General features: G+C 30.6%; 1 protein-coding gene across 1 annotated transcript in view; it reads left to right on the top strand.

Annotated features, from left to right (window-relative positions):
* Nucleotides 1-20464, top strand: part of LOC131971134 (scavenger receptor cysteine-rich type 1 protein M160-like) — a 59317-nt gene that overhangs the window by 16254 nt on the left and 22599 nt on the right. Inside the window, exons 2-3 of the mRNA XM_059332442.1 lie at nucleotides 17704-18015; nucleotides 19099-19203. Coding sequence (XP_059188425.1) covers nucleotides 17704-18015; nucleotides 19099-19203 — 417 coding nt within the window. The remainder of the gene's footprint in view (nucleotides 1-17703; nucleotides 18016-19098; nucleotides 19204-20464) is intronic.

The raw sequence follows: 20464 nt of genomic DNA, 5'->3' as shown, positions 1-20464 counted from the left end.
TCTCATAACTTTGACCCTTTCACACTATATTTTCACTTAATGACAGTTTATTTGAACGTTTTGTTCAGTAAAATGTCTTGTTCAGTGTTTGGTTGGACTAACAGACACTCCAAGGAGTCGCTGCTCAGTTTTCTGAGGTAAGAAAGATACATTTTGTTTTTGTTTTTTTGCTAGCCAAAACTAACATCCCAGTTAATGCTCCAGTTAATGCTAACATGAATTAGCAGCGGCTTCTCTCAGTCGGGTTGCCGGTGTAGAGATGCGTGTAGTCAGTGTCGTCAGATCCCTCGCGCTCCACCACAGTCCAATTATGGTCTGCTCCGCGTATCGGAAACATGATGGCGACGCAAGATGGCGACGAGTGTAACGCTGAACTCGAGGCTTCCAACGGGCAGTCCACAAACCAATGGGTGACGTCACGGTGACTACGTCCATGCGTTATCACCAGTGGTTATCACCGTTGTCAGTGAGAGAAGGTGAGAAGCTGCGACACTATTAGTAGTTTCACAAAGCTCTTATCAATCCATTCAATGGCTGGTTGCTGTTTCGTGACATTTTAATCTCAGTGTCATTAGGTTAACACATGTTAAAATAAATGGATTATTTCTGCTTCTCTGTTATGTGACTCCCTGTTGATAGATAGATAGATACACAACAATGTCCTGTAAATATGGCTGCATTTGACAAATAAAGTTGACTTGACTTGACTTAATACCTTATTTTGCATGTTAGGACACTTATATATGATATAATGATGAGAATAAATGAAAATATGACATAACATGATATAGAAATGTCTTATAACGTTTTGTTTGGTTTGACACTGCTCCCCTATTTGGTAGTATTTATGGAGACATCTGTCACTCCTCATACGTCATGCAGCATTTTACGGCCCATACAGGTTGATGCCTAACAATAAATATATAAAAACATTACATAAACATGTAAAACGCCTCCTCAGCCCTTCTAGCAAGTCGCCTCATTCTTTTGAATTGGAAGTGTGAGTCATGCATATTTTCAAAATAGAAAGATAACATACACAATATAGTTATATGTTCATGTTGTGAATGCATTTTGCTTTAACGAAAAAACCAAAAAAAAAACATTGTTCAAAAAAAACATTAAAATGATTCGCCCATTGAATGAACCGTTGTGTGTTGGTACTTTCTTCACAGTGTAAATGTCACAGCTGCTGTTGAGAGCGCCCTTTAACTTTTTTAGTCAGTTTGATAAAGTGGATAAATTCAAACATTATTTTGTCGCAATAAGCCTATAAATAAAATAAAGGTAACACTTTACAATAACCATCATTTATAAATGGTAAACAGATAGTTTATTAATGTTCAATCATCATTTGTAAACCGTATATAGGCCATCTAGAATGGTAAATATATATTTTTATTAATGTTTAACTAACTAAATCATTAATAAATGGCTAATAGATGGTATATTAATGTAAGTTTATAGCTACTTTACCATTAACAAACAATTAAATTATAATTAATAGTTTATTAGTAGTTTTGGTTGCACTCATTATAACATTTTTAACACCATATTAAGTATGTTAATGATTTTTAAATTATTCATATACCTTTTAGAAATTGGATTAAAACATTTAAAGATTAAATATGTATTGCACCTTGTAAATGGTTAATAATAGGTTTATAAACCAACTATAAACATCACTTAGATGGTTATTGTAAAGTGTTACCAAAATAAATAAAAGCTCCAGTCTATATACGCAGCTATTTTTTTCTTCAAATGAACTCTAATGAACACTGATAGGAGTTGGTACTTTCATGTTTCCTGAGAAAACATGTGAGGCAGAAGCAAGTGTGAGATTGTGTTTCCTGCCTAGATAGAAGATTTGGTTCCAGAGAGACGACCCAGAGGTCTGTGGCTTCATTTCTGCTCAGCTAGTGGTGGAGGCAGTTAAACTTCATCTCTGATCTCTAATCGCTGATAAGAGCAAAGTGTGTGGTCCAAAGTCCCCATGAGTCATACGCACCGCTGTCAGATCAGACTTTCTCTGTGTTTTGACGTCATATTAACTGCTCAGTAGGTGGAATTAAACATATTTCGTATCAAATTAAACATATTCCATATCTGTAATCTATTTACAAAAGACAGCAATTTATCTCAAACGTGTTTTGAGTTGTAGTTGATAAGGAGAACTTTTTCATTTAATCATTTAATGCAGTAGTTCTCAACCTTTTTGAGTCGCGACCCCCAACATAACATGCATGTTGTCCGCGAACTGTGCATGTGAACAGAATCTCACATGCACAGTTCAGATCATACAAAAAAGAAACAAAATGACCAAAAAAAGGAAACAGAATGACCAAAAAAGACACAAATTGACCACAAAATGATCAAAAAAGACACAAAATGACCAAAAAAGACACGAAATGACCCAAAAAAAGAAACAAAATTACCAAAAAAGGAAACAAAATGACCCAAAAAGAAACAAAATTACCAAAAAGACACAAATTGACAAAAAAAAGACACAAAATGACCAAAAAAGGAAACAAAATGACCAAAAAAGACACAAAATGACCAAAAAAGGAAACAAAATGACCAAAAAAGACACAAAATGACCCAAAAAAGAAACAAAATTACCAAAAAGACACAAATTGACTAAAAAAGACACAAAATTACCAAAAAGACACAAATTGACTAAAAAAAGACACAAAATTACCAAAAAAGGAAACAAAATGATCAAAAAAGACACAAAATGACCAAAAAAGGAAACAAAATGACCAAAAAAGACACAAAATGACCAAAAAAAGGAAACAAAATGACCAAAAAAGACACAAAATGACCCAAAAAAGAAACAAAATTTCCAAAAAGACACAAATTGACTAAAAAAAGACACAAAATGACCAAAAAAGACACAAAATGACCAAAAAAAGGAAACAAAATGACCAAAAAAGACACAAATTGACCACATAATAATCAAAAAAAGACACAAAATGACCAAAAAAGACATTAAATGACCAAAAAGACTAAACACATTAACACATGAACACTTTAACACAGTGGAGACAGAGCTGACTTCCAAAATGATTTGGCGACCCCCAGAAATCATCTCGCGACCCCAATTGGGGTCCCGACCCCAGGTTGAGAATCGCTGATATAATGAATATGTTTGCTGTGATTATAATCACTGTAGCTGTGTGAGCCTAACAGGAAACAAGGGGGACGTAACTGACGTTTGTATGAAGCACATTTTTGCAGCTTATCATTTTTTTTTTCAACAGATAAAGTACATTTTTTATACAATATATAAATTACATAGCATTTACCGTGCATACAGTATATGAATGTAACTTCTGCAAACTAAACACTAAACTAAATTGTTCGTATTTATCTTGATTTTGTGCATCATTGTACATAGAATATTTGTTTTTTCAAATTTAGTACTATAAAAAAATGTGTACAGTCCATATATAGCAATATAATATATTTTAATATAGCAAGCACCAATATTAATGAGCTGAAACAATTGCTCATGACACAATAAATTTAAGCATTTATATATTAATATTAATCCGTTTTATCAACAGATGAACAAACAGAAACAATTTTTCGAGTACTTTCACATGTGTTGTATTAATTTGGATATATGAATAATAGGTCATTCATTAATTAAATAATTGAATTAATATGATTGTTATTATTTTGATGAAAAGATAGATGCGTGTGTATATATATGGATATATATATATAGTATATAGTATGTATATATATATATATATATATATATATATATATATATATATATATACTAGTTAATACTTTTTAAATCTTGAATATTCAGTGAACTTAAGTTTTGTATTACAGGTTATTAAATCCCTTTCAAGATTGTTCCTTAATTTTACACGTTTTTGAACGCATCTAGGCTTTTTTGTTGTTGTTGTTGTTGTCCTTTTGTTATCATATAAATATATAAGAATGTTTTGAAAGGAAGATGCTGATATATTATTTGATACCAAACAAGTTTTGACGCCATGTAAAAGGTAAATAAAAACGGAATGCATTTAAATATGTGTATATTTCAAAATTCTGTATTTACAAAATCAAAAGTTTATCAGTTTGAACATTAAATATATCTTACATTTTTCAAGTTTTCAAAATCAGTTTTTTACAATCAGGTTTGAACATTCAGAGATTGTATTTTATGATTCACCTCTATTACGCATTCATACGCAGTGAAAAGCATTTAAGTTTATTTTAAGTCTATTTTAAGTATGTCTATGAAGTTTTGTATAATCACAAAAATATGTATAAAATATAAAATATTGTCACGCATTACCTGTTTCTACAGCTTCCATTTATGTGTGCTCACAGCAAATATACTAATAAACATTTATACTCTCTGTAAGGATATAATGTATCCTTAATATATATTATTAATTGTTACCTGTAGGTTTTACTCCACTACATTTATTTGACAGCAGATTTAGAATATATGAGCTCAATTAACTGGTAATAATGTTCAGTGTATTAACACTACTGAAGTAAAGACCCTGAATGCATCACTGAGATCTGTGCATCTGGAAATAAAAACATGCAGGTTCACCTAAAAACAGTGTTTAAAGCTACACTTTAGAAGCCAAGTTAAGAGCACTGAACACATGCTGATATGTGTTTTGCATTTTGCAGCCAAATGTTGTTAATATGTATCTGTGGAAAGTGTGAAACCACGAAGCCACAGCCCTGCGCTGCTCTGTAATGGTGATCAGTTTGCAGCTGTAAACACAGTCCACATCCAGAGACTCACATCTGACCTGGGACCAGCAGCACACTGGAGCTTTATCATAGGGGCAGTTTATTATCAATGCATTTCTAATAAAACATGGTTTTATAGAAATATTTAGATTGACCTCTGTGCTGGAGCACAGTCAAACTAATCCTGGTATAATGATAAACTTTACCTGAAGGATGCTTTGTGGTGAAACATGAAAAAAAAATATCAATAAAAGAATATTCTATTACGAATAAAAGTCATTACAGTATAAGCCACAAGTATTATCCAGAAATTGTAAAAAATCAGTCACTAACTCAAGTACTCTAATATTAAAATATATATATATATATAAAATTACGATATAATGGTTTTAAAGCATTGTATGAAATAAAATAAAGAAATAAATTAGATTAAAGAAAATAATAATGATATTTAATGTATATGTGTATTTGATATCCAGATATGTCCACATATTAAATGTGGACAAAAAACATATTCGGTTTAAAAAATAAAAATTAAGACAAATAAGATTTTATGTATATATTACTGTTTTCATTATCATATTTTTTTATATATTTATATATATATAATATTATTGTACTGTCATAATGATAATAATAACAGTTGGTAAAAATGGGATATGGTAAAAATATATATATATATCAAAAAAGAAATAAATACAATAAATAAAGTTATTATCAAGTAATGTAAATATTGTTTTTATAAACCTTGTACATAAAGTTTTCAAAGTAAAGCTATAGATTTTGCAGACACATGTCCTCTGTGACTGAAATATTAATATATATGACAATATTAGGTCATTAATACTTGGAACTATTGATGTTTTGTTTAAATAAAGGGTTGTGATTGAACCACTACGTCTCAGGGAAAAAAATCTGTCCTTCATTATCTAAATAAGATATTACAGTGTGTTATTTTATGACCTATACTGAGTAAATACATGCTTGAAACTAGAATATCAACAGTTACAAAGCTGTTTCATCAACACTTACAAGTATAAAACTGCTATTTCAAAGTAATAATTTCTTATTTCAAGCATAACTAAGAAATCATAACTTTGACATAATTTGACCTCTTCACATACTTAAAACAAGCAGCCAGATGGAAATATTTGTAGCTGTATCAACAAAAGTACACTGGTTTTTAGTTTGACTTTGCTGGTTTCAAGAAATATAATGCATATGTATATCATTATGTCAAGATGATGGCTCTAGCATTTACTAATTATTAATTCAAGAATATTTTTCAACATATTGAGAAAATACGTGTATTTCATTAGAATCAAGAAAAAGGCACTTGTTATTAGTTAGAATACACTAATTCTAAGGTATTTTTGGGTTTGTTAAGATTAGATATCTTTACTTGTTTTGGAAAGTCTTGACAAGCCACTTGTAACGCCGCTATGAAATGTCAGCTAATGTTGTGACCACAATTTTGAGTTAGCATTGATAGGCTAATGGCTAATCTTGTAGCTGTAACAAGCAGCGCCGCTAGCATCAGTTAGCCGCTAGCATCAGTTAGCCGCTAGCTTTCACCGCTTTCCCGCATTTCACAACAAAGAAATAAGAGTCAGGAGAACTATTGTCCCTTGTTGTGAACCCCAACTTAAAGATATAAGTAACAACAACTCACCAACTTGTTTTTGAGCAGACAACTGGCTTCCTTTGTTGTGCTAACTTACATTATTGCCCTAAATATCAATAATTTATATTTCCAAGTTTTACCAACTTAAATCACTGTTTTAAGCCAAAAAATACAAGTTGGCTTTTTTGCAGTGTGGACGACGAGAGATTTATTACATTACATTATCTGTGAGCCATTATCATCAAAATTACAAGAAAAACAGACTTGAAATATTTCACTCTATGTGTAATGAATCTATATAATATACGAGTTTCACTTTCTGAAATGATTGACAAAAAATATTGAACTTTTTCACTATATTCTGAATTTTTTGAGATGTATGTACCTAGATATTTTCCATTACTGGAAATCATTGTTTACTGTTACTTTGTTGAGTGATTAAATCAGAGTTATAGTCTCTAAATAGTTCATAAAGTTATTTTAAGAGAATATAAATCAGCCCCTTCGTCTTGTTTGAAGAAGTGGCTCACAGACTTGTTTTCCTGTCTGTATCTGGAGGAGATTAGGTCGCTGCTGCTTGCTTGTTATTTGTACAGATTTGTAGAGATTACTGATCATATCTTGTACGTGTACGTTGGTTTATGTGCCTCTCTGAGGGGGGCTCTAGGTGCTTATGGAAAATGTTCAAAATAATAGAGTAATTCATGTTTTTCCTTTGTGACTCTATGCGAAAATAAAAGAAATAACCCATTTAATGTAATAACCCTCATGTTTTCAACGTCTTGATCTCTGTGTTGACAAAGACATATTTTTTTTAGATGGTTTTTGATAACAGGTAGCAGGAGGGTGGAAGTTTTTCTCTGTTTTTTATCAGTAGAATATTAATAGTTTGACATTTCTGTGATGTTAGCTGACATTTGGCTCCCTGGCTGAGTGTGCTGCGTCTTTGTATTTATTAAGGATTTATTCTCAGACGTCAGAATAACTGAAAATACTTAAAATAACTAAACCTCATTAACTCTATGGAGTCTGAGGCTATTTTGTCCATTTCTGACTCCTTCCATCCTGCCTGTATTCACCACTTAAAACATGTTTAAATACCATGTTGGTATATTTTTTTCCACCTATATGACCTGATAATAATTTAATTTTTATTCTGACATACTGGATCAACATTTGGAACCAAAAAGAAACAAAGAAAAACCAACATAAATATGATCTTGTGATTGTGTGTGATCCTGTCATCAACTCTGGTTTTTATTTTAGTAGGACTCTATTTTATTTGGATCTTGTGTGTTGAGCGTAACAATTGTGGTCATTTTGTGTCTTTGTGAGTAATGTTGTGTCTTTTTTAGTTATTTTGTGTCATTTTGTGTCTTTTTTTAGTCTTTTGTGTCTTTTTTTAGTCTTTTTGTGTCTTTTTTTTTGTGTCTTTTTTTAGTCATTTTGTGTCTGTTTTTTTGTCATTTTGTGTCTTTTGTGTCTTTTTTGAGTCTTTTTGTATCTTTTTTAGTTGTTTTTAGTCATTTTGTGTCTTTTTTTAGTCTTTTTGTGTCTGTTTTTAGTAATTTTGAGTCTCTTTGTATCTTTTTTGGTCAGTTTTTAGTCATTTTGTGTCTTTTTGGTCATTTTGTGTCTTTTTTTGGTCATTTTGTGTCTTTTTTAGTCCTTTAGTCCAACATTAAATGTGACTTTTTAATCTTTTTTTACTTTCAAAACACTATCATGCTCAATAAAGAATTTTAAATGTTGCAAATGTGAACAAAGGTGTCAAATCTAACATATAAGAGGGTTCCATCCAGTTCTATCATTTTATACTAAATCTGTTTGGGCTTGTTTGAGCTTTAACTGGCCAGACAAATACTTTATAGGTAGGTCAGTGATATGACACTTATTTCTACATGTATTGATGATGTCATTTTCATGCTCAAAAATCATGACGGTTTATTTGACCTTTGACCCCAAAAATTTAGTTACTGCTCTCTGGTTTTGCTGTAAAAGATTCTAATAATCATGATAAACAGTAGTGCAGTAACGAAAATGTTGTTGTCTTCTTTCAGCTTTTATATTTTGTTTTCAATGAATAAAAATGTTCAAATTGATTGTCTTTAAAAGTATTGAACAACTCTATTCAAAGATTTGATGAGAGATAAGACTTAATATTATAAAATAATCTTATATTTTAGTCTTAATAGAATTTCATCTCACTTTTTTTTTACTTGATCACTATCTAGGGGTAATAATTTCCCTATGAAATTTGGAGTTGGATTTTTAGTTACTGCAATTTTTATATCATTTTATATATATATATATATATATATATATATACTCATTTTACCATGTGAATTTCATACATGATATATATGGTGATGATGTATATGCATCATTGCAATATATTGCGTTATAGGTTTCATATATAGCAACATAACTTTTGATTTAGAAGCATATATGTCATATTAACATAAAAAAAATTGAAACATTTGCGAGAAGTAAGACATCTGCACAGCCGATGTCTCCAACACACAAAGATTTTGAGCTGAACTGTCCCTGGTGCATTCGTTGATAGAAGACAAAAACACATTTTTGATGATGCATAATGTGCATCAGTTGTAAAACTTGATCATGCAAATTACAATTCCTCATCAGAGGAAAAGGAGTGTCTAAAACCAGATAAAAACACTAAATCTGAGGGAAATGATCTTGCTGCATGGACAGATAATTTCACTTGACAAGATTTCTTAAATTAAGATTATTAAATCTAGAAATAAGCATGTTGAACGCTTAAAATAAGAAATTATCTCTTAAAACAAGATGAATTATGTAACACTTCTAAATCTAAAGTTTTTTTTATCTTGGTAAGAAACAAATAATCATCAGGTCACTCTGCTCGGGCCAGTTCATCACTGCTTGCAGCTTTAATTTTATCTCTTTTGTACAATTTTTGTCTTTTTTGGTCATTTTGTGACCAAAAGAAGATGTAAAAAGATACAAAATGAACACAAAAAAAGACACAAAATGACAAAAAGACACACAAAAAGACAAAATAGACCAAAAAAGACACAAAAAAGACACACAAAAAGAAACAAAAGACGTATAAACTACCAAAAAAGACATAAAAAGACAAAAAAAAGACCAAAAAAAAGGGCACCAAAAACGTGAAATCACAAAAAAAAGACACAAAAACTTTTTTTTATCTTGGTAAGAAACTAATAATCATCAGGTCACTCTGCTCGGGCCAGTTCATCACTGCTTGCAGCTTTCATTTATCTTGTTTTAAGAGTTAATTTCTTATTTTAATAATCTTAATTGAAGAAATCTTGTCAAGGTAAATCATCTGTCCATGCAGCAAGATCATTTCCCTCAGATTTACTGTTTTTATCTTCTTTTTAGACATACCTTTTTTTGCTTCTGTTCTTTTTGCATTTAGGGTCACCACTGATGTCCCAATTGTCAACGACAACATTTAAAATGTTTTGTTCTGCACCAGATTCTCTAAATCATTAAGTTATTCCATTTCCTTACATTGAGAAAGAGTATTTGTGCATGCAGCTGTGCACCACATGCCTGTAACAGCTCATATCCAGTGTGGCGGGAACATCCTGGGCCATAAAAAGCTGAGGTGACTCTGCGTCTGCCTCACTCTTCAGTCATGAGCTGTGGTGACCATGTGGTTCCTCCTTCTCCTCCTCTACGCGGCTCCCTTTGAGCAGGTGATCGTAAAAGGCAAGTGGCAACTATCTTCTATACACTGTAAACAATAGCTACTCCATAAAATTGAGGCATAATCATTATAATTAGAAGAAATTCAATAAATTATGACATGAAATGTATCATTCTATGTGTAATGGATCTATATACACTTTAAAAAATGTCTGTAGATTTTACAGTGAAAAACTGCTAAACCACGAAAGTAAAAGACTGTAAAATGATAAATGGGTTAATTATATGTCAATATATGGCAAAACAGCGTTTCTTTTGATGGAAAAAACTTTTATTTATGCAGTAAAATTAAATTATAAAATGGCAATCTGAAACGTGAAATCAACAGTGCTAATATCTTTTTACCATAATATTTAAAAAAGTTCTACCATATTTATTACGGTAAAGTTCTGGCAACCACAGCTGCCGGTTTTTTACCGTAAAAACTACAGGCTTTTTTTTTTTTACAGTGTAATGTGTTATTTCCACTTTTTGAATTGAATTACTGACATAAATAAACTTTTCTTTGATATGCAAAAAAAAAAAAAAAAAAAAAAATTCTCTTGATTTAGAATTACATACACATAAAGATTATATTTAATGTGATCAAAATAAGTAGTTTCTATCTCAAACATTTTTATATTAAAGTTACTTAAACAACTGCCTCAAAATCAAGGATGCATTTATATTTAATACATTTTATCAAATATATTAAGTAAAATGAAATGACTACAGAATAATTTATTACAGTGTAGATTTAACTAACTGGACAGTGTGTGTGAGAATATGTGAAATATATTCATGTTCTACCTTTATAAACTATAATCCGGTTAAAGATACGAAGCTGTGTTTTACAGGTAAGCGCATGCAGGTGCTGCAGGAAAAGTTCAATAAACATTTTTTTTTTTTTTTTTTTTTTTTGGTCATTCCCTAAAGGTAAAAGCACCAATGAAAAGATGACATAGTAATTATTATAAGTACACCTGTAAGGGAGAGAAAAAAGGTGATGAGACTTAAATAATTAAAAATAATTAAATCCAAAACTTATTTTTTAAACTGAAGATTTGAAAATGAAGCTAATCCTACACAGCAAATATATTCCTGCAGTTTTGTCTGCATCAGTTTAGATGGACGGCCCAGTTTGGCACATTTTCATGTCAGAAAAAAAAAGGCAGTAATAATAATAATAATATATAAAAATAATAATATAATATAATATAATAGCAAATATATTTTTTTCATCAACCACAATCACACATACTATGTCTAATATATAAATAAATATTGTGTAATTGTAATTCTTTGGATGTAGAAGTTACATCAGGAAACGTTTGTTATTTGGACAAAAATCGTATTAATTAAATTTTTTTTAAATATGTACATCAAATTATTAAAAAAAAAAATCACATATATAATATATATAATATATATATGATATTCAATCATACAATACAATACAATATACAATAATGTTAAGTCAGTTAAATAAAATTATGTTTTAATAAAAATGTTTTAATTCAAATTATGTTTTAATAAACTGAAAAATAATCTCAAATAGTTCTGAATGAAACAATTAACGACAGGTTATAACAACAGTTATAAATGAAGCTACAATCAGCTCAGACGTCCCCGTGGTCCAATAAATGTCACCACTCACTAAATATGATTTAATAAAACAAAGAAAAAAGGTGCAGTAGAAACAATAAAAGAACAAAAGCAAACATATAAGGAAAATAATCTTAATTTTAATTCAAGACATATTTTACTTGCAATCAGTGTAAATATGAATATTGAGGGTTTTAAAAAATAATAATGTCCTTATAAATAAAGAAATGTATTCAAGCAAATATGCAGTTAAGCATATAGGAAGTTGTTTATACTACTTTTTGTAATACTGTTTTTTTTTTTTAAAGCATATTAATAATATAATAATATACAACTGGATCGGCTCCAGCCGTCCACAACCCGGCTTCAAATAGCCCGTTAAGGAAAATGGAATATTAAATATAAAAAAATCTGTACATACAAATTCTTGACAAAAGCCTTTATATGTCTTAAACTCAGTTTTAAAGCATTTTTAGTGATATTTGAACAAATTCTAAAATGACCTCAAATAGTTTTGAATTGAATAATTTTGAAATAAATAATATTGAATTAAATAATTTTATTTTTTCAGGTATACGTTCTGTTTTTTTTTTTTTTTTTGGTGAAACTTTTTAAGGTGTAATGCCAAATTTGTTTTATTAAACCAAAGAAAGAAGAACAGCAGGAATAACAAAACAAAAAACAAAAACAAAAAAAAATTAGTTGAATAATTCATTCATTCTTTTGAAAACTTTAAATTACATTTATTTTTATGTATTTTTTTATGAATTGAAAAATGTGTGGAAGCAAATACACAATTAGGAATAAAGGGTGAAGTATAATTGATTATTAAATAAAATGATAAAATAATTATTATTATGTTATTATTGTTATTATGATGTAGCGGTATGTCTTTTTGTATAAGTAACACCATTTAATGTGTAAATAAAAAAATAAAAAATGTTTAAAGTAATCTCAAATTAAATAATTTACAGCAGGTTCAAACTGAATATTCCTCTCGTGTATTTTATTTAAATGTTTGAGGCCGTGGCACTGTCTAAGTATCGATATTATTATTATTATTATTATTATTATTATTATTATTATTATTATTATTATGAAAAAATGTTCCCATGGTACAATAGTAAAAAAAAAAAAAGAAATATACAGAACATAAAATACCAGTAATCTAAAAGTAAGTAGGAGACATTTGGTGTAAATATCAATTCTGTTTTTATTTTAATAGTTTCCTTACACTGTAAAGAAAAATATGTTTAATTTACGGTAAAATGCCAGCAGCTGTGTTTGCCAGAACTTCACAATAAAAATTACAGAGTGGGTTTTTTTTACTGTAAATTTAAATGTAAATATCCGCAAAAACTGTAATTCATACTGAAAAGTCCCTTTTTTTTCCGGGGTAATTGTGACAATATGGTATTTCAACATTAATGTTATATTTTTACTTTATGTTTTCTACTATTCCTTGATTTAGTGTCTACTACGGTGATGTGCAATTTTTAATTTTACGCCCTATTTCTCATGCAATTTGACAGAGTTTTACAGCAATTTCTACATTTTTTACAGTGTACAAGTGAAGAATGTTAATAAGCCAATATACAAATAAGCACAAAGGAGAAATACATTTCCTGATGATTCTTCATGAATATTTACAATATTTGGGTTTAAAAGGAGCTTCCTTTTTTGTCGAGGATTTATTTCCCCCATAATAAGTAACAAATGAAACAAGAACAAACTATTAAGAAATTACATATTTGTAAAATAATTACAAATAGAAATTTAATCATTTGAACTCGGCAGCTGTGGTTGCCAGAACTTTATCGTAATAAATACGGTGCAACTTTTTTAAAATATTACGGTAAAATTATATTAGCACTTTTGATTTCACGTTCAAGATTGCCATTTTATTCCATATGTTACGGTAAAAAATAGTTCAAAAAAGTTTCTCCATCAAAAGAAACGCTGTTCTGCCATAAAATTGACAATAAAATACTTTATTTTATTTTTTATTTTTTTTAGGTTGTCCCTATATGTCTTTATTTTGTCTCTGCATAATGTACTTTATTACCCGTGTCTTTTTTATCTACTGCTGATTTTAATGAGTTTTCTCTTTCTTGTTTCTGGTTTCTGTAGCACTTTGAGATTTCTGTATGAAAAGTGCTTTACAAATAAAATGTATTATTATTATTATTATTATTATTATATATGCTGCAAAAATTAAAGATTTTACCATTAAATATTACAGTATATTTCTGTTAGACATATGGGCCCTCATTTATCAAACGAGCGTACGTCAGAAAGTGAGCGTAAAGTGGGCGTAAGATGATTTCTACGCAAGCCTCGGCATTTATCAATATGGACGTGAGCGGACGGTACGATCAGATCTCACGTCTGCTCTCAACTCGTGTACGCAAATCTCAGTCAGCGTGAAGTCCACACGTCTGAGTCGGAGAATTGATCTTAGACTATTGTATCGATGCCTGGAGCTGATAAAACTCTGTGGTGTTTTGATTTTTAATAGTGACAAAGCAAAACATGTTTAGACTACATAATTTATCATTAAAACATAATCCAAAAATAAATAAACCCTGCGATCGTGAAATTCTTTAAACAGAATACCAGCCGAGGACATTAAATGTTGTTGTCTTCTGCTGTTTACTGTTGTTATTATTATTATTATAATTATAATTATTATTATTATTATTATTATTATTATTATTATTATTATTATTATTATTATTATCCAGCTCCGACACCGGAGCGTCAGCGTCTCTTTCACCAGCGGTTCTGCCCGAATAGAAACATTTCCAGTCAGCGCTGCCACACGCTCCTCTGACTAGGACATCATTATTAGTAAATGTTAAGAGGTGAATAATATATCTCCATCATAATAATAGCAATATTCGGATATTATATAGATTATTAGGCTTTATATATCACGATGTAATTACTCAAACCTCGCCGGGAGTTTAATAGTCCGCTACTCTGCTGACAGCACCACTGATTTCCTTCTTTTTCACTTTTTATGCTGCCAAACAAAACCAGTTTGTTGTGTTGCAGCTGTTGGACGTCAGCGTTTCACTTTCTGACTGAGGAATTCCTCTTCTTTTAGAATTAAAACTTACTTTAAAACATTGTTTACCTCCTTCAACCAAAAAGCTGAAAACTTTTAAGTCCGTGCTACAAATGTAAAATATTCAGTGAACTTGTTTGAGTTTATAACTATAAGTACTTGTATTTCATAAACCTCCGTCGCTGTGTATTTCTTGGTCTATACTGCCCCTATTGTTAATTGTGAACGGTGCACTTTGCTAATAAAGCTGAGTTTAGAGGGTGAAAAAATCCTCTTTTTGGCCGTATTGCGCCCTTCGGTGTCGTAAACTCTGAAGGCGAGTCTTCTGAATCGGGTATATATTAGGGCGTGGTATTTAAATGACGCTTGTTTCGAGCCGCCACATTTATCAACAGCCGATCATTCTTACGCTGTGATTGGCGAGATACGATCGTTTGATAAATCACACGTGGACCCTGTCGTAAGACGAAATATACACTCAGATCTGCGCTCGTTTCTACGCTCACTTGATAAATGAGGGCCATGGTGTTTAGTACATTTAACAGTGAGAAAAAGTATTTTTACAAAAAATAAATGCAAAAATGATGGCTTGTATATATATTACAGTATATTTTTGCTACAAACACGGTGACAGAGTATTTTACAGTCGAGTAATGTATTTTAAAACATTTTTTAAAAATTACTGTTTTGGCTGATATATACATTTACGGTGTTTCATTGTTACTGAAACTGAAGTAACCCATTTATCATTTTACGTCTTTTACTGTCATGGTTTAACAGTTTTTCACTGTAAAATCTACAGACATTTTTTACAGTGTGTAATTTAACTCTTAAGTGTTGCTTTTTGTCTATTTAATTGCTATTATTGTTTAGTAATTTTTATTATTAAGCACGTTTATGATTTTATATCTATGAAAAGGTTTTACAAATAAACTTTACTTACTTGCATTCTCTATTTTATAATATTTATTTATTTATATATTTATTTATATATTATATATTTCTTCATTTTGTAAGGAAAATGTAGTTAAAGGTAAGCGCATGCAGGTGCTGCAGGGAAAGTTTAATAAAAAAGTTTTGTTTTTTTTTTGGTCATTTCCTTAAGGTAAAATGAAATGCTCCAATGAAAAGATGACATAGTAATTATGATAATTACACCTGTAAGAGAGAGAAAAAAGGTAATCAGACTTAAATAATTCAAAATAATTAAATCCAAAACGTATTTTTTAAACTGAAGATTTGAAAATGAAGCTAACGCTACACAGCAAATATTCCCAGTTTGGCACATTTAGATATTGTTATTGTTATTGTTATTATTATTATTATTATGGATATTTCAGATTCTTGCAAATTTTTCATTTTTCATTAACCACAATCACACGTCCTCTGTCTAAAATATAAATTAATATTGTGTAATTGGTGTTCTTTGGATGTAGAAGTTACATCAGGAAACTTTTGTCTTTGTATTAATTACATTTAAAAAAAAATATAGATGTAGATATAGATAGTTTGACTTGACTTGACTTGATATGTACAAAAATCCCTGTTTTTTATTGTATTTTTTAAACTGAAGATTTGAAAATGAAGCTATTACGCTATTTTTTGTATAATTTTGGGCTATTTTTGGTGTGTTTTTATGTAATTTTTTTTTGGTGTGTTTTAGTCTGTTTTTTTTTTTTTTTGTGGGGTTTTTTTTTTTTTTTATGTGTGTTTTGTTTTTTTGTTTTTTTTTGTGCTTTTTGTATTTTTTTAATTTTTTATATTTTTTTTTACGTGATTTTTTTTTTTTTGTGTGTGTGTTTTTTGTGTTTCAACATGTTGATCCAGTAAGTCAAAATGACAAAATAATAATCAGGTCAGTCTTTGGATGTAGAAGTTACATCAAGAAACTTTTGTCTTCGTATTAATTACATTTAAAAATATATATATATATGTACAAAAAACCCAGTTTTTTATTGTATTTTTTAAACTGAAGATTTGAAAATGAAGCTAATCCTACACAATAAATATATTCCTACAGTTTTGTCTGCATCAGTTTAGATGGACGGCCCAGTTTACCACATTTACAAAGAATATTTCAGATTCTTGTAGATTTTTCATTTTTTCACCAACCACAATCACACGTCCTCTGTCTAAAATGTAGTTAGAGATTGCTACATTGCACTAAAATGCTTCAGTACTCGTAAGTTTCTGCAAAGATTTTGTAAAGTTTGATTCAATTTAAGTCTGCCATAGAAACGTGAAAAAAAAAAAAAGAAGACTACAAATCAATATCTGTACCTCGCTACATTATATTAACATACTTCTATAAACCTCCTTTCTCCCCTTTCCAGGCGAGAACAGGCTCATTCTAGAGAATTAAAAAATTAATCTAATTAATTACAGGCTTTGCAATTAATTCATCGAAATAAATCGCATTTTAATCGCATATAAATATTTGACCTGAGAACAGTGAGAAGTCTTTTTTTTTCACATGGATTTTTAGTAAACATTGAATAATGACTGAATACATAAGCTTAAGCAACAAAAATATTGTTTATTTTTGTTCAAGTCCAACAGACCAGTGCAATTTTTGCCATTAAGTGTAGCAATAGCATATTTATAAATATAGTACATTTCATAAATCCAGGTAGCCTATAGGTAGGTAGACCTTCTGTAAACTAGAATACTTTGGTTTTTGAAGTAAAACACAATCCACGCTAGCTACCACACTAGCCGCTAGCTGCTATATGTTTAGCATTGAGGTGATACTTGAGGCTGGATGTGCTGCTATGGTGACATGTGAATTCCTTGTTGCCTAGCAACACAACCATGCTCTTATGGACGCTTCCATCCGTTGGTTTTTAGTAACTAAATGTCCCATCATCCACGGGGCCAACCAAAGGTCTCATCAGCTTCTTCCTTCATGTCAATATCTGTACCTCGCGACATTATATTAACATACTTCTATAAACCTCCTTTCTCCTCTTTCCAGGCGAGGACAGGCTCATTCTAGAGAAAGGTAACAACCCGTGTGAAGGCCTCCTGAAAGTCTACCATGCAGATAAATGGGGCTTTGTTGGATGTCAAGGCTGGAGCCAAGAAGCTGACCAAGTGGTGTGTCGGAGCACGAACTGTGGGGAGCGAGTGAACGGCTCAGAAGAGACGGCTCAGGAGCGCGTTGACCCCGTCCTGCTCAACAACTTAGAGTGCAAAGGAACAGAGCAACACCTGTGGAAGTGTCCTAACCCTGGTTGGGGCATCCTCGACATCCACAAGGGCACCGTGAGGAAAGTTCAATGCTCAAGTGAGGCTCAACTTTAAGTTTTTTTTACAATTGTTGAGACGTATAATACACTGTAACAGATGGCTGTAAGAAAACAGCCACATTTTGACAGGAACATACACTTTTCCATTAAAAAGGTATTATACTGTAGAAAACAATGCATTCTGGGTAATATTTGTAGGTACACTGTAACAGATTGCTGTAAGAAAACAGCCAAATTGTGACAGTAACACTGTTTTTCATTAAAATTGTACTATACTGTATAGAGAACAATGCATTCTGGGCAATATTTGTAGGTAGCTTGCCGTTTCCCATAGAATATATATATATATATATATATATATATATATATATGATATTTTCCAAGTCTCTTATATACACATTTTGAAATTGTATTATACTGTAGAAAACAATGCATTCTGGGCAATATTTAGTATATTATAGGTAGCTTGCCGTTTCCCATAAAATATATGATATATGATATATATATATATATGTAAAAAAAAATTCTCCATGAGGGCCATGTCCTACTGAAAAGCCCTGTTGACTGTAAAAAATGTTATGTGAGGTGTTTGCTCACATTAGCTCTCAGTGGACGAGATTGATCACATTGTTATATAAAATGTACAAAATTTTCTACCGGGGGGGGTGACAAGAGTAATTTTTTTGTATTTGGCAACTGTTAAGATTTAAGATTGAATTACTTTTATTAATCTCACAATTTAATCTCTTTTTACATACAAGTGAACACACCATGCAAGAAGCAGTGGGTTGCATATTGCTGCACCCGGGGAAAAATCATATTTTCTATATATTTTTCAGTATTTGTAATATCGTCAAGAATATCTTTATAGCAAAAATACCCGGAAAAATTGTGATAATCTTTTAGGGCCATATCGCCAACCCCTAGCTTGGGAGCATAAAAATAAAGTGACAAGCCGTTGAACCCCTATAGGTATAAATTCAGCACATTTTTTCGTCGGTGATACTGAACAAAATGTGAATATTTAAAGACACTTCTAAACAGTGAATATTATGATGATGGTGAGAATGTTGACGTTGGCTGTTTATCTTATTTGTGATTACTTGCCTGCTCTGTTCTAGGTCAAATCAAAATAGACCTGGATGGATTTCGATGCGAGGGAATTGTCCGGTTCTCCAGAGATAATGGAAATACATTCACAGGGGTCATTTGTAGAGATGGCTTCAGTAAGTATCATGTCAGCTTTTCTCTAAAGTTTTGGTTTTTCTACAAGTTTCCATGTCCAAGTTAATGCGTCAACTCTTTTTCAACATTGGTTAAAATCACCACGACCAAGTGTAGTAACTAGGGCCGGGACTTGATTAAAAAAAATTATCTAATTAATTAGAGGCTTTGTAATGAATTAATCGAGATTAATCGCATTTTAATCGCATATAAATATTTGACCTGAGAACAGTGAGAAGCCATTTTTTTCACATGGATTTTTAGTATACCATTGAATAATGACTGAATACATAAGCTTAAGCAACAAAAATATTGTTTATTTTCGTTCAAGTCCAACAGACCAGGGCAATTTTTGCCATTAAGTGTAGCAATAGCATATTTATAAATATAGTCCATTTCATAAATCCAGGTAGCCTATAGGTAGGTAGACCTTCTGTAAACTATAATACTTTGGTTTTTGAAGTAAAACACACTAGCTACCACACTAGCCGCTAGCTGCTAAATGTTTTGCATTGAGTTGGTGCTCCAGTATAATCGGTCTGCCTGAAAGTGAGAAAAATAAGTGTGATTAAAATGCGTCAATTTTTTTAATGCGTTCATTTTTGTGTAATTAATTAATCTTAATTAACGCGTTAAAGTCCCAGCCCTAGTAGTAACATTATTTTACTTTTTTTGCAGAGATTTTTCCGATTTTGCAGTGTGCGTTTCAACATTTTTAATGCAATCTTTTGTGTTTACTGCGGTTTTTTGTATGATTTTGGGCTATTTTTGGTGTGTTTTTTGGATTTTATTTTTGGTGTGTTTTAGTCAATGTTCTTTTGTAATTTTTTTCATTTTTGGTGTTTTTTATGTGTGTTTTTTTTTATTTATTTATTTATTTTTTTACGTGTTTTTTGTATTTTTTGTGTGTGTGTTTTTTGTGTTTCAACATGTTGATCCAGTAAGTCAAAATGACATCATGTAAAACATGTAAAACATGTAAAACATAGGCAAGAAAGGGAGGTAAGGTGCACAGTCTTCAATTCAGTTTGCCAGAAGCAGATATGATGCTATTTAGTGTTCATAAATATATTGCACATTGAAGGACAATTTTATAAGTTGCTATTTGATTTAAATGAAGATATATTTAAATGAAAACGACTAAACACAGTTTTTTTCCGACATACTTTAAAGTTCAAAGCAACTTAAAAAAACGTAATATGACCCTGTGATGCATTTTAAAAATATAATTTTTTAGTTCGGGGGTAGATATCAGGTATTATA

This window comes from Centropristis striata, chromosome 5, assembly GCF_030273125.1.
Source record: "Centropristis striata isolate RG_2023a ecotype Rhode Island chromosome 5, C.striata_1.0, whole genome shotgun sequence".
Lineage (NCBI taxonomy): Eukaryota > Metazoa > Chordata > Actinopteri > Perciformes > Serranidae > Centropristis > Centropristis striata.
Note: the sequence above shows the minus strand (reverse complement) of the source record. Positions and strands in the feature narration are given on the sequence as shown.